We start from the raw sequence: 13,084 nt of genomic DNA, 5'->3' as shown, positions 1-13,084 counted from the left end.
TTGTTTTATTGTAAAGATGTTGAAACCATCATAAAATTTGGATCATTGGCTGATTTCAGTCATAAAAACACTCATCATCATCATCATCTCATTATTATCACCACCAACAACACAATTTATATTATATCTTGTGTTTAATTCATAAGTTATATGTCCTTTTCCTGTCTGTAAGACTATTTTTTACTGTCGGCTAAATAAAAAAGTGATTGCAAAAAACGTTTTGTTTTATTTCGTTTTGGGTTTTTTTGTGACGTGTTTACCTGGGCGATATATTTCAGATTTAAAGTAAGATCTCTCTCTCTCTCTCTCTCTCTCTGTCCGACGAGAAAAACAGAGAAATTTATACTGTTAATACTTTTACAGTATAAAATAATAAAATGTGTACGTAAATATTATGGTAGTATCTATCTATCTATCTATCTATCTATCTATCTATCTATCTATCTATCTATCTATCTATCTACAAGAATAATCCAAAGCTCCACTTGAAAAAGGCTCTGAATCTTTCCTTTCCTTTTCTTTTCTTTTGGGCCGACAGATTTATTGTCGCCGTGTCTGAATTATTTAAAGGGAAGTGGCTCTGCAGGAAACCTGAGCATAATTAAATTGCTATAAACTAACATTAGTGTTGACAGGCCATTAGGGAGCGCGCTAATAGACTGCTCCAGGGGTCGGAGGTCAACTGTCACACCGCCATTTATCCCTTAAAGAAAGAGAGAGAGAGAGAGAGAGAGAGAGAGAGAGAGAAATTTCATACAAAATAATGTGATATGACATCATGGTATAGATCGAATAATTATAATATAATAATATAATAATATAATAATATAATTCCTACCAATGTCATTACACTGCCCTGTTAAACACACTGTCAATTTCTAACCAACAAAAAACCTAATTATTATTTAACTCTTTTATTTACTTTTATTTTATATTACATTATTACGATTATTATAAGCACGTTATTATAATCCATCTTAAATGTTTAAGGCAGCGTCTTTTTTCTGTTCAAAGCTTGAGTTCATCTGCCATCTAGAGGCGACAGACAGAACTGCAGCCTTTCATCTTATAAGATTACGATTCAAACTATTTCATGAATTTATTTTACTTTATTTAATTTTTAATATTTATATTTTCTGTCGGAAACTGCAAGCTTGGACCTTGATTCAGTTTTACTGAGCATCCATTAATCCATTCATATCAAAGATTTAACCTAAAAAAACAATAATTAAGTGTAAATATAAATTTAAATATAAATGTAAACATAATAATAATAATAATAATAATAATAATAATAATAATAATTATTATTATTATTATTATTATTATTATTATTATTTTACTTGATTTAGTTTTGCTGAGCATCCATTTACATCAGAGATTTAACCTAAACAAAAAACAATTGAATATAAATATATATTTTATCTAAATGTAAATATAATAATAATTATTATTATTTGTTTAATAATATTAACAACAACAACAACAACAACAACAATAACAATAATAATAATAATAATAATATCTTTTAATAATTATTTTAATAACTACAATTCTAACTGGAATCTAATGTCACTAATGAGTTCAGTTTAATACTGTTGTTTTAAAAAAAACAACAACCAAACATTACTTTTATTGATCCAGGACATTAAAGATAAATTCTTATCAAGGATAAATTCTCTGGAGAATTCTTCTTCACAAAAAAAAAACAAGAAGAAAATGTTGTTGTTGTTGTTTATTTAAAAGCATGAACATTCCTGAAGATGGAAATCCAGAGAGTCTCAGGTCACATGCAAAGTTCTGTGAGGAACATTTATAATATATAAATTTACATAAATAATATATACAAAAAATGTATTCATAGCGTTTATTTTTTAAAATTATTTTTTATCACATTATATTTATTTATCAATAAATCAAATAAAAAGTTGGACAAAAATAGGATAGTCAAGTGATAAACAATAACAGTACACATGAATTTAAGTAATTATCCTACATTTTTATTTATTGAATAAATTCATTCATTTTAAACTGTTTTTTTATATTTAAGTGATGCAACCTTTACATGCAGAAAATCACTTATTAATATCTCTTATATTCCACAGACTTTTCACATGCAAGGTTTGTGTTTTGATTTTTCCTGTCCTGTTAAAAAATATATATTTATTTTTTATTTTAATGTACTTTTTTTAGATGAATCATTTACTCATGTTTTTTCCTCCTTAATAATTAATTTATTACCACATGTTTGTTTTTCATATTATTATTATTATTATTATAATATTTTAAAATAATTATTTATTTACTTTTTAAAAAAGGATTTATTTTTCTTTATTCGTAGTTTTTACACACGATTCATTCATTCTTTCTTATTGATTTTTCATGTTTCTGTTCACAAGTTGTTATTATTATTATTATTATTATTATTATTATTATTATTATTATTATTACATGGTTGTTATTGCATTATGTGCCCCCTGACCCTCACACCCAGATGTCCTTGCTGAACATCTCGCTCCAGATTTATTCTCTTTCCTGTTCTAATCAGCTCCACTCTACTCTTCTGTGAAAGTTCTCCACTAGATGTTGGATTGTGTCTGTGGGGATTAGTGATCATTCAGCTACAAGAGCATTAGTGAGATCAGACTGAGCATTAGTGGTGTTGTGAGAGTGAGGAGGTCTGGGGTTCAGTTGGAGTTCAGTGGGGTTGAGTCAGAGGGCTCTGTGCAGGACACTCACTCCAATCTTCACCTCCACACCAAGTCTTCATGAGGCTACTTTGTGCACATGGACACTGAGGTCATGATCGAGCAGGGTTTAGGCTATATTGGCAAAAGTATTGGGACCCCTTAGTTCCAGTGAAAGGAACTCTTAATGCTTCAGCTTCATACCAAGACATTTTGGACAATTTCATGCTCTTTGTGGGAACAGTTTGGGGATGACCCCTTCCTGTTCCAACATGACTGCACACCAGTGACCAAAGCAAGGTCCATAAAGACATGGATGAGTGAGTTTGGTGTGGAGGAACTTGACTGGCCTGCACATCACTGTCCAACATCAGTGTCTGACCTCACAAATGCGCTTCTAGAGGAAAGGTCAAAAATTCCCATAAACACACTCCTAAACCTTGTGGAAAGCCTTCCCAGAAGAGTTGAAGCTGGTATAGCTGTAAAGGGCGGGACAACTCCATATTACATTCATGTGCATGGAAAGGCAGACGTCCCAAAACTTTTGCCAATATAGTGTATGATTGGACATATAGTGTAGCAGGGCAGAATTTCAGGAGGTGTCTTGAATGTGAATAATTGAATTAGAGAAACAGCAGGCAGCAGTGTGAAGGTAGACAGATGCAGATGGAGATGTTCAGGTGTACAGCAGTAGAGTTACTTGAGCGTGGTGTGTGAGTTACACCGAGACTCTCATTACACTGCAGGAGATCCCGAGCTCTTGGTGTGACCGCTCGTTTGTCACACTCTACTCAATGCTGTTCCTAAAACTCTGACACAAATGGGGCAATGCGATCGTCAGCTCACTTCCCTGCTGATGAAATATTCAACACCATCAAACATACATGAGTCAATCCGGCTAGTTCATGTCACACGATTCGCTTCAAGTGCTCATCAAACCGCTCCTGGCATCCGAGCTCACACTGTTTACACAGCTCACAGCCACGACTTACCATTTCATCAAGTAATAATGGAGTCCATTTTATTTTAGATTGACATATTACCACACACACACACACACACACACAAACATAAAATACATAAATAATGTTAATGATATTACTTTCCATTAAAACAGATCACAAGATATCTGACATTTTACATCCTATCAACTGTCCTGTAAACACAAAAAGTGCAAATAATGAGATTTTACACTGAAACACTGGCATACAGTAATATAAATATGAGTTTGTATAAGCTCTATCCTCTTTCCTTAAGCTTCTATCCTGTGAAGGTTCTCCACTCCATATTGGATTGTGTCTGTGGGGATTAATGGAGCATCATTCAGCTACAAGAGCATTAGTGAGATCAGAGTCTGATGTCAGGGTGTAGAGGAGATTCCAGTTCATCCCAAAGGTGTTGGAGTCAGAGTCAGGGCTCTGTGCTGAACACTCGAGATCTTCACTCCAACCTTCACCTCCATACCATGTCTTCATGGAGCGGCTTGGTGCACAGGGACACTGGGGTCATGATGGCGCAGGGTTTGGACTCCATGAAACTGTAAAGCAACCTTTTGTATAACTGTGTGGTTTAAACTTTGTGGAAACAGTTTGTGAAGAAACTGACACTATACTGCCAAAAGTTTTGGGACGTCTGCCTTTACATGCACATGAATGTAATATGGAGTTGTCCCGCCCTTTACAGCTATAACAGCTTCAACTCTTCTGGGAAGGCTTTCCACAAGATTTAGGAGTGTGTTTATGGGAATTTTTGACCATTCATCTAGAAGCACATTTGTGAAGTCAGGCACTGATGTTGGACAAGAAGGTCTGACTCGCAGTCTTCTTCTTCTTTCGGCTTTTCCCTTCAGGGGTCTCTCCACCTATCCCTATTTTCTGCATCCACAACACTTGCACCCACTAGCTTCATATCCTCATTTATTACATTCATATACCTCCTCTTTGGCCTTCCTCTTTGCCTCCTGCCTGGCAGCTCCATGTCCAATATTCTCCTACCAATATACTCACTCTCCCTCCTATGAACATGTCCAAACCATCTTAATCTGGCCTTCCTAACTTTGTCTCCCAAACATCCAACATGAGCTGTCCCTCTGATGTACTTGTTCCATGTCCTGGCTCACAGTCCGCTCTAATTCATCCCAAAGGTGTTCTATTGGATTGAGCTCAGGCCAGTCAAGTTCCTCCACACAAGGGGTCATCCCCAAACTGTTCCCACAAACAGCATGAAATTGTCCAAAATGTCATGGTATGAAGCTGAAGCATTAAGAGTTCCCTTCATTGGAACTAAGGGACCGAGTCTAACACCTGAAAAACAACACCTGAATTCAATGATTTGGAGGGGTGTCCCAAAACTTTTGTCACCATAGTGTATGAGTATCATGGTCAGGGGTGCACTCACTTTTGGCCACGTAGCGTAGCAGGGCATAATTTCAAGAACTTAACCCGTGGCATCTGATAACAGTGCGGACAAGATGGAAGACAAGATACCTTCTGTGAAGTAACATAGGAACCAAATGTTAGAGGGAGCAGAACAGCCGGAAGACATTCAGTGATGCACTCGCGTTCTGCACTTCCTGGGAAGAGTTCCCTTTTGTTTTGGGTCAGCTCGGGCTGATATTTTAGCTTAGCTAGCAGGCTTGTGCAGTTCCTCAGACACACAACGACAGCGTCCATCGCCTCCATGTCACGTTTAGTAGTTTCCCAGGAACACCAGGAGCGGATTTACGAAGCTGTCAATGGTGTGAAAGAACGTTTTAGTAGCTAATTGTTCAGTTAGCTCGAATTAGCATCACCAGAGATGGGGAGATATTTAAAAATGTACTCGAATATCTGATTGAATTGATCCCTCGCGGATCGAGTGCTTATTTTAAGTTCTGCTTCACCGAGACTCGGCTGTCTGGACGGGTAAGTACAAACTGAACCGAACCGAACCGAACCGAATCAGCTGACTAGCTAAGATGCTATCTAACGTTTTTACATTTTTTCCCCACCTACAATCCGACAAGCCCCGCCCACATGCTATGGTTGGATAGATTCTCTGTTGGATCGCTTGACTTATCTATTAACCAATCCTAGCTCAGAAGACGGGACAATCCAGCCAATCCGAGAGCTAAGGGGCGGGGTTTGTTTAGGAATACGGTAGGGAAAATATGGTAACTAAATAAACTGAAGCTGCATCATAGCAACAACACCTGATACCTGATTTATATCCAAGCGAGTCGATTTAAGCTTGTAATAATGGTGTATAGATGATTTAATTATTAAATCATTATAATTAACACATTTTAAACTATTATAAAGTAACCATTTGTCAACATTGTTTATTGTCGTAAAAACTGTCGCACTTTGCACGGTTACCTTAATCTTTCTTTCTTTCTTTCTTTCTTTCTTTCTTTCTTTCTTTCTTTCTTTCTTTCTTTTTCTTATTTGATGAGTTACAGTTTCATAAGGATATTTAATTAATAATTAATTCTTTTTGTGCTTTAATTAGTGTAAATATTGAGCACTATGAAGTTTTATATAGGCAAAAAAAATATTAACAGCTCTATTTATGTGTGTGTGTGTGTGTGACAGCAGGAACCGGCTCTGATCTTCCCAATGGGCGAGGAGAAGCCTGAGACACTGGACTTTGTCAAGGATTTTCAGGAGTATCTGAGCCAACAAACCCAACATGTGAACATGATCTCAGGCTCCGTCAGCGGTGTGAAGGATGCGGAAGATGTCCCGTCAGGTCTCTCTCTCTCACACACACACACACACACACACTGGATTCACACAGAAGGTGTTGCTTAATTTTCTATAGCTCTCTTTCTATAGTCTCTATTAATGCAGATGTTCTGATGCGTTATCGTTTCTATAGTAACGGTTTTCTGACATCTTCATCCACTGGACTTTACGTTTCTCTGCAACATGACAAGCTGTGTGTGTTTGGTTCGTCTTATTAACTGTAATTTGTGTTTGTGTGACTGGGCCAGATCTCGGACACAATGGACTGGATCATCCGCCAGTGGACATTTCTCTGGAGGACGGGTCCAACATGCTGGTGGATGGCTTCGAGAGGACATACGACGGAAAGCTGAAGTGTCGCTACTGCAACTACGCTACCAGAGGAACGGCACGGCTCATCGAGCACATCCGCATTCACACGGGTAATCAGGAAATATGATTATAGATGAATATGCAAATTAGGATCCACCCCCGTGTCCTCCTGACATCCCTTTTATCTTAAGATCACTCACTTTATCTGAGCTAGCTAGCTGGTTTGCTCACAATCTAGTTTGAAGAATCTGCCAGAGTATAATGTTACCATGGCAACCACCTGTCTCTCCATTAACATTAAATAGACTCAAGGCACAATGTTGTCATTTGCATATTAGACATAATTGGTTAAAAGCCTTTGGGCTTATAGTTTTGTGACATCACAATCTGAGCTCATACCTAGCCCCGCCCATTGTAACATTGAAGAAATATTGTTTGATGAACTGATGAAACTGACTCTCTCTTCTCTCAGGGGAAAAGCCTCATCGTTGTCATCTTTGTCCCTTTGCCTCGGCTTATGAGCGCCACCTGGAGGCCCACATGCGCTCTCACACCGGCGAGAAACCGTATAAATGTGAGCTGTGTGCGTTCCGGTGCAGTGACCGCAGCAACCTTTCACACCACCGACGCCGACGCCACAAAATCCTCCCCATTAAAGGCACCCGCTCAACCCCTCCTTCACACCGCCGAACAATCTCAGCGCTGTCCAAACGGGGCGGGGCTTTTGCATACGGTCGTCGCATCCTAGTAGACCTTGGCCTGCACAGAAAAAACGACGCAGATGAGAATGGTGGTGCAAACGACGAGCAGAACGATCTGCACAGTCCCTACGTCAGCTTGCCCACAAAAGATGTAGAGAAAACGAACGATTTGGAACATAACCCACTTAGTCAGCTCTCGGCGCTGGCTGGACAACTTTCTAGTCTACCTTCGGAGACGCCGGCTTCTCCTGGGGCGGACTCCCTTCCCGAAGAAAAACCCTCTTTCCTCATACAATCCTCGGCCGCCATTTCCAGCAACGTCTCCTGTCCCATTGTGACTCTCACATCGACGCCGGACATTCGGGACACGGCACACGGGGGGCAGTGCAGCGACCGGACGAGCACGCCCAGTAACAGTGGCACAAACAGCCAGCCGGGAACACCGAACCCGAGCCACGAGCCGCAGCTGCTCCACCACTGCCCTCACTGCCACATCTACTTCCCTGATAACGTCCTTTACACCATTCACATGGGTTGCCATGGCTATGAAAATCCCTTCCAGTGTAACATCTGTGGCCACAGGTGCAGAAACAGGTACGACTTCGCCTGCCACTTTGCTCGAGGACAGCACAAACAATAAATCTCTGGAACTCGGAAAAGACTGGACGTTTTTCCAGTCAGCGTTACTGTAGGATATTGTAGTTATGTACAGATCTAGGAAATGAGACGCATTCAGTCTAGGATACGCCAATGACTTTAACCCCATTTATGTTCTAATAAAACATGGTGGTAGGCGGTCCATTTCTGGGATGGAGCAGAACAGTCCAGTCAGATGGTCGGAAACAGGAAGTGTGCGTTTTCAGCCACTCAACTTTACAAACAGTGGCTCAGAATGTTTGTGAGATTGTAGGTGTTTCCCGAGTTCACTTACATGATCATGTACATTACTGCAGAACCTAAATTACTGGTTCAGCCGCCACCAGGGTTCACTTTAAACTTCCTGTTTTGAATTGAACTGCTGTCCTACAGGATGTGCTTCACTAAAGGGCAGCACACACGTGGAGCATCAGGATGGAACCAGCTTGGGTCCCACTTCCTGTTTTATCCTCCACTCAAGATGCCAGGATGTAAGATATCAAGAAGGAGCAGATCAGAATTAAAAAAAAGTATATGCTAAGTAATTTATAACTTGTTTTTTTTCCCCTGTTTATATGAAGTTAAAGACGTGAATCTATTATGTACTTTGTGTCGATATTTGTGGACTTTTACTTTTTTTAATCAGGCAGCTACTGGACACCCATGCCTCCAAGTTGATCTAGCTCACGAATTGAACTGTGATTATGAGTATTGAATAAGGCACGTGTTGATATTCTGTTGATTTTGTTATGGAGCTTCTGATGGTCACAGATGATACTGGTCAAGCGCGGTATGGTGATGATCTCCGTCACGATATCTGCTATGATAAAAGTTGAAGTAATTCTGAAAGTATATCGACACATGACTAGTATTGATTGGACGTTTGTAGTTGATAAAGTTGTCTTACATGTCCACAAATGTCCACAGTGTCTGCTTTTACCAAAGATGCAGTCGATCGGTCAGTGGGTAGTGGGAAGTTGTAGTTTAGAGGCTAAAGCACGGAGATATTGAACAGAAGGTTGTGAGTTCAAATCCCAGCACCACTAATCTACCACTGTTGGGGTCTTGAACAAGACCATTTACCCTCAACCACCCAGGTGTATCAGATTGGGTGAAAGCATCAGCCAGTTGATCAAATACATACGAGTTTATCAATGTTTAAAGTTTTGGCTTTTTTTGTATTGGATCTCCAGCTAGCCAACATAGACCTGTGTGCTTGTTTCTATAGTAGCTTGAAAGTCCTCCACCAGCCTCCTGTACTCTGTGTTCTGACTCGTCTCCATTGTGGGTGCAGCCGGCAGTGGAGGAGTCACTAGAGATTTCAGCAAGAGGTACAAACTGGAGGTGTTCTAGAAGTCCAGAGACAGAAGATGATGGTTCCTCATGGTGCTCACCACCACCACAGGTCTTGATGGTTCAAAATTCAGGAAACTGTAGATACTTCCAGATGAAAAAGACGAAAAAGAAGATGTTTGGTTCAGAAATGCAGGATAGTGTTGAAGGTCCTGGAAAAACCAAAGAGCATGATCCTGAAAGGATTTAGTTCATGCCAAAAATCCACCATGTGTCTTGCATTTGATTAGTTGCAGGTGCTTTTACCTGCACCATTAAACCTATGTTGGAGGCTGGTGGACACACAATTCTGGGTACAAGATTGTTGGGTCATCAAGTTAGTTCCTCAGTCTGACAGGTGGAATGGTGTTGAAGGCAGAGGAATCAAAAACAAGTTCCTTAACAGGCTTCTTAACACCAAGTCCACTACCAGTTCTTGTGTCTTGCAGTTGGTGAGCTCCAGGTGCTTTTTTCCTCAAACTGCAAGACCTCCACCAGCCTTCTTTACATTGCTCTGATCTGTCTCATTTTGAAAGCACCTTACAATGGTGCGGACAGCCACCTCCAACACACAATTCTGGTGTCTCAGAAATGGGGGTTGATTGTGACATTGGTTTACAATACAGGAGACTGTAGGGGCATCATGCTTGTTCACCAGGACATGTTGAAGTCACTGGTGAAATCAGAGAAGATCAAACTGTAGGAGGTCATCATCACTTCATTTGTCTTGCTCTCTCCTGAACCACAACGTCTCCATCAGCCTTTTCTAACCTGTACCCTGAATGGACTCCATTTGGGGAACACGCTTCCTTAGAGGGTCCATCAGAGACCTTCTGCAGGAGGTGCAAAACAGTGTTGTTCTGGATGTCTGATTGGAAGAAAGTCAGGATGATGCCTTATCCTTCCTGCTGCCACCTTTTACACATAGTTCTGGTGTTTCACAGACTGTGGCCAGTTGATCTAATCCAGGTCCATGATCCAGGTCACTGTATGGGCATCAAGATTGCTCCCTAAACTTAGAGGCAAAAAAATCAAAGAACGTAATATTGACAGTTGATCTGTAGAGCATGGAGATCAGGTCATCCTCCACACCCAGGTGTGTACAAGGTCCTGATGGTCCAGGAACAAAAGCTGAATAAGTTTGAGGACGAGCACCTCAAAGATCTTCATGATGTTAGACATTAGTTACACAACAACCTCCATGCGTTATCTACATTATCCTGGAAGCAAACTTCTCAGCTGATCGACTTCATCCCGAAGGGACACTGTGGACGTTTGTTTTAGCCTGAGTGATTGGTTTTAAATCAACTTTATATTTGTGACGGTCTGCTTTGGGGTTTAACCTTTTAATCTGTGTTAGATTTAGCAAAATGATGCCTGGAATAATTTCATACACATTTTAATCTTACAGAATTTTTTTTAGATGGAGTGTGGCCTTCCTTCTGATTCTGTAGACTTAGAAGCAATTATAACAAGTCTTAAAATCCCAGAGATTAAGTGAACAATTAATAGGTGTTTTTATATCATTATTATTATTATTATTATTATTACTGTTGTTGTTTTTTTTTTTTGTTTTTTTTTTAAACAAACAGCATACTTTGGAGACACTTAACATTCTTAGCATTACCGTACTGGAGATGGCGTGTAAGCTGCGATCTTTTTTTTTTTTTTCTGATCCCGTGTCCACTTCATTTCATTTCAAGATACAACTGCAATAATAAAACACTTGGGGTGTTGGAGATTCTGGCTAAATGACACAGCGATGTCCAGCTTTGTATCATAACTGTATGCTAACTAGTATTGATGGTTGCTGTGGAAACAACCTCCTCATGTGAAACTGAGATGTAATTAGCCAGTCATTATTTATATCATCAGGCTGTATAGTGACCTCGGAAACTAAGCTCCGCCCCCGGGATGAGGACGAGGTCATGTTCAACCAGCCAATCGGGACAGAGAGTTCAGAGTGTTTTACTCGACATCCAGAGCTAATGGTGCAACCTTGACCATCATCATCATCATCACCTACCGTGTTAACATTTTTTCTCTGTTGAACACCGTCGTAAATCTGCTAGCAATAACATCACCCCCCCCATGATGTCAGCGAGCGACACACAAGTACTAACGTCTCCCAGGATTAAAGGAAGGAACTTCACCAAGCAACACGCCAGCACCAGAAATGCTAAATACACCACAGATATCTCAGTAGGAACATATTTACCGTCTTTCAGGACACACCTCTGCTGCTGATTAGCCAGAAGTTTTTTTTTTTTTTTTTTTCCAGTTACAGTGGAAGAAGGCGGAGCCACTGTTTGATGGGCGTGACAAATTAAAAAAAAAGCAGTAACAATGACACGTGGCACAGTCTCCTTTAATACACGGATACTTGGTCATGTTAATGGTTTTGTGTTACATTCTGTAGCCAGCTTGGGCAGTTATTCTTGACTGGTGCTAGCTAGGTAACCATAGCAACAGGCAGTGAATATAGGAAATGCCCAAGGTGGAAAAGTGTGAAACTGTAACATTGTAGAGAAGCCAAGAGAAACCTGCTAGCATTAGTGCTACACAGTCCCTGTTATGCAGACTATTTTCATACTATCGTTTTATTTTGCGTGAATTTCTCTTCTTAATGAAGTTTGAACTTTTTATATTTACGTTTTCTTTACTCTCTCTCTCTCTCTCTCTCTCTCTATTTTTCTCTCGCTTTCTCTATCCCTCTGTCGCTTTCTCTCTCTCTCTCTCTCTCTCTCTCTCTCTATTTTTCTCTCGCTTTCTCTATCCCTCTGTCGCTTTCTCTCTCTCTCTCTCTATTTTTCTCTCGCTTTCTCTATCCCTCTCTCTCTCTCTCTCTCTCTCTCTCTCTCTCTCCTTCTTTCTCTCTTGTTCTCTCTTTATCTCTCTCTCTCTCTCTCTCTCTTCAGTATCTGCCTCTCGTTTTTTTCCTCTTTAATCTTTGTATACATTTAGCTCTGTCATGATTATTAAAACCTGACTGATTAACTGTCACAAAATTTGATGTATACTTTTATAATACAAGAATAAAAGTGTACTAGAAATAAACGTCTGGAGTGAAACGCTGTTTGATGCTGTTACAGGAAATTAATCAGCGACATGAGATGAAGATGAGGTGAAATTGGTTATTTTCCTGTAACTGCACAACACACAGTGTTTTGCTCCTCTCATGTCAAAGAAATTTGCCAACAGTTTATTTATTTATTTTTTAAAAATAAATCAACGAATGTAATACTTTTTATCCGTTTCTAGGTACATTTAAGGTTTAAGGTCTGTGCTACTCGGGCTGAAATGATTCTGATTGGTCAGTCGTGTAATGGTTGTGACAGGCTTGTCTCTTCTTGATCTCAATGTTAAACGTTACCTTTAATGTTTGTGGTGCTCTGAATAACACGTCACACTTCATGTATTAAAACTGCTCTTCTGGTGAAATTGGTGTTAAATGTTAATAAATTATAATAGTGTCCTGTGTTTCTGTAGTTATTGTTGACTTTGACTCAGCGTTCAGCAGGCTTTTGACAGGGTTAGCATTGAGGTACCATCAGAAACCATAAGTGGTATGTTCGTCTATAACAGCGGTGTCCACAAAGGGCCGTGTGGGGGCAGGTTTTTACTCCATACCTGAGAAGCCACACCTGAGTCTATTGAAAGCCAAGAACAGTTGATTAAATAGGTGTGACTC

The 13,084-nt window shown here is 39.8% G+C and overlaps 1 protein-coding gene across 2 annotated transcripts; it reads left to right on the top strand.

The window, feature by feature from the left end:
- Positions 1-5,235: 5,235 nt before the first annotated feature.
- Positions 5,236-12,873, top strand: ikzf5 (IKAROS family zinc finger 5). Of its 2 annotated transcripts, none has more exons than XM_058399639.1 (4): positions 5,236-5,590; positions 6,263-6,416; positions 6,661-6,834; positions 7,197-12,873. In XM_058399639.1, the coding sequence occupies exons 2-4, from the start codon at positions 6,284-6,286 to the stop codon at positions 8,063-8,065; spliced, it is 1,176 nt and encodes a 391-aa protein (XP_058255622.1). In that variant the 5' UTR covers positions 5,236-5,590; positions 6,263-6,283; the 3' UTR covers positions 8,066-12,873. The 2 variants fall into 2 exon arrangements, with proteins under 2 accessions (XP_058255622.1, XP_058255621.1); XM_058399638.1 differs by having other exon boundaries at positions 6,260-6,416.
- Positions 12,874-13,084: the final 211 nt, after the last annotated feature.

Source organism: Hemibagrus wyckioides, linkage group LG09 (genome assembly GCF_019097595.1).
Source record: "Hemibagrus wyckioides isolate EC202008001 linkage group LG09, SWU_Hwy_1.0, whole genome shotgun sequence".
Lineage (NCBI taxonomy): Eukaryota > Metazoa > Chordata > Actinopteri > Siluriformes > Bagridae > Hemibagrus > Hemibagrus wyckioides.
The sequence above is the reverse complement of the archived record's forward strand: the minus strand, read 5'-3'. Positions and strand labels throughout refer to the sequence as shown.

Coding starts and splice junctions, on each gene's coding strand:
- ikzf5 (XM_058399639.1), top strand. CDS start 6,284: ATGGGCGAGGAGAAGCCTGAGACACTGGACTTTGTCAAGGATTTTCAG. Junction 6,417..6,660: donor TGCGGAAGATGTCCCGTCAG/GTCTCTCTCTCT, acceptor TGACTGGGCCAG/ATCTCGGACACAATGGACTG. Junction 6,835..7,196: donor GCACATCCGCATTCACACGG/GTAATCAGGAAA, acceptor CTCTTCTCTCAG/GGGAAAAGCCTCATCGTTGT.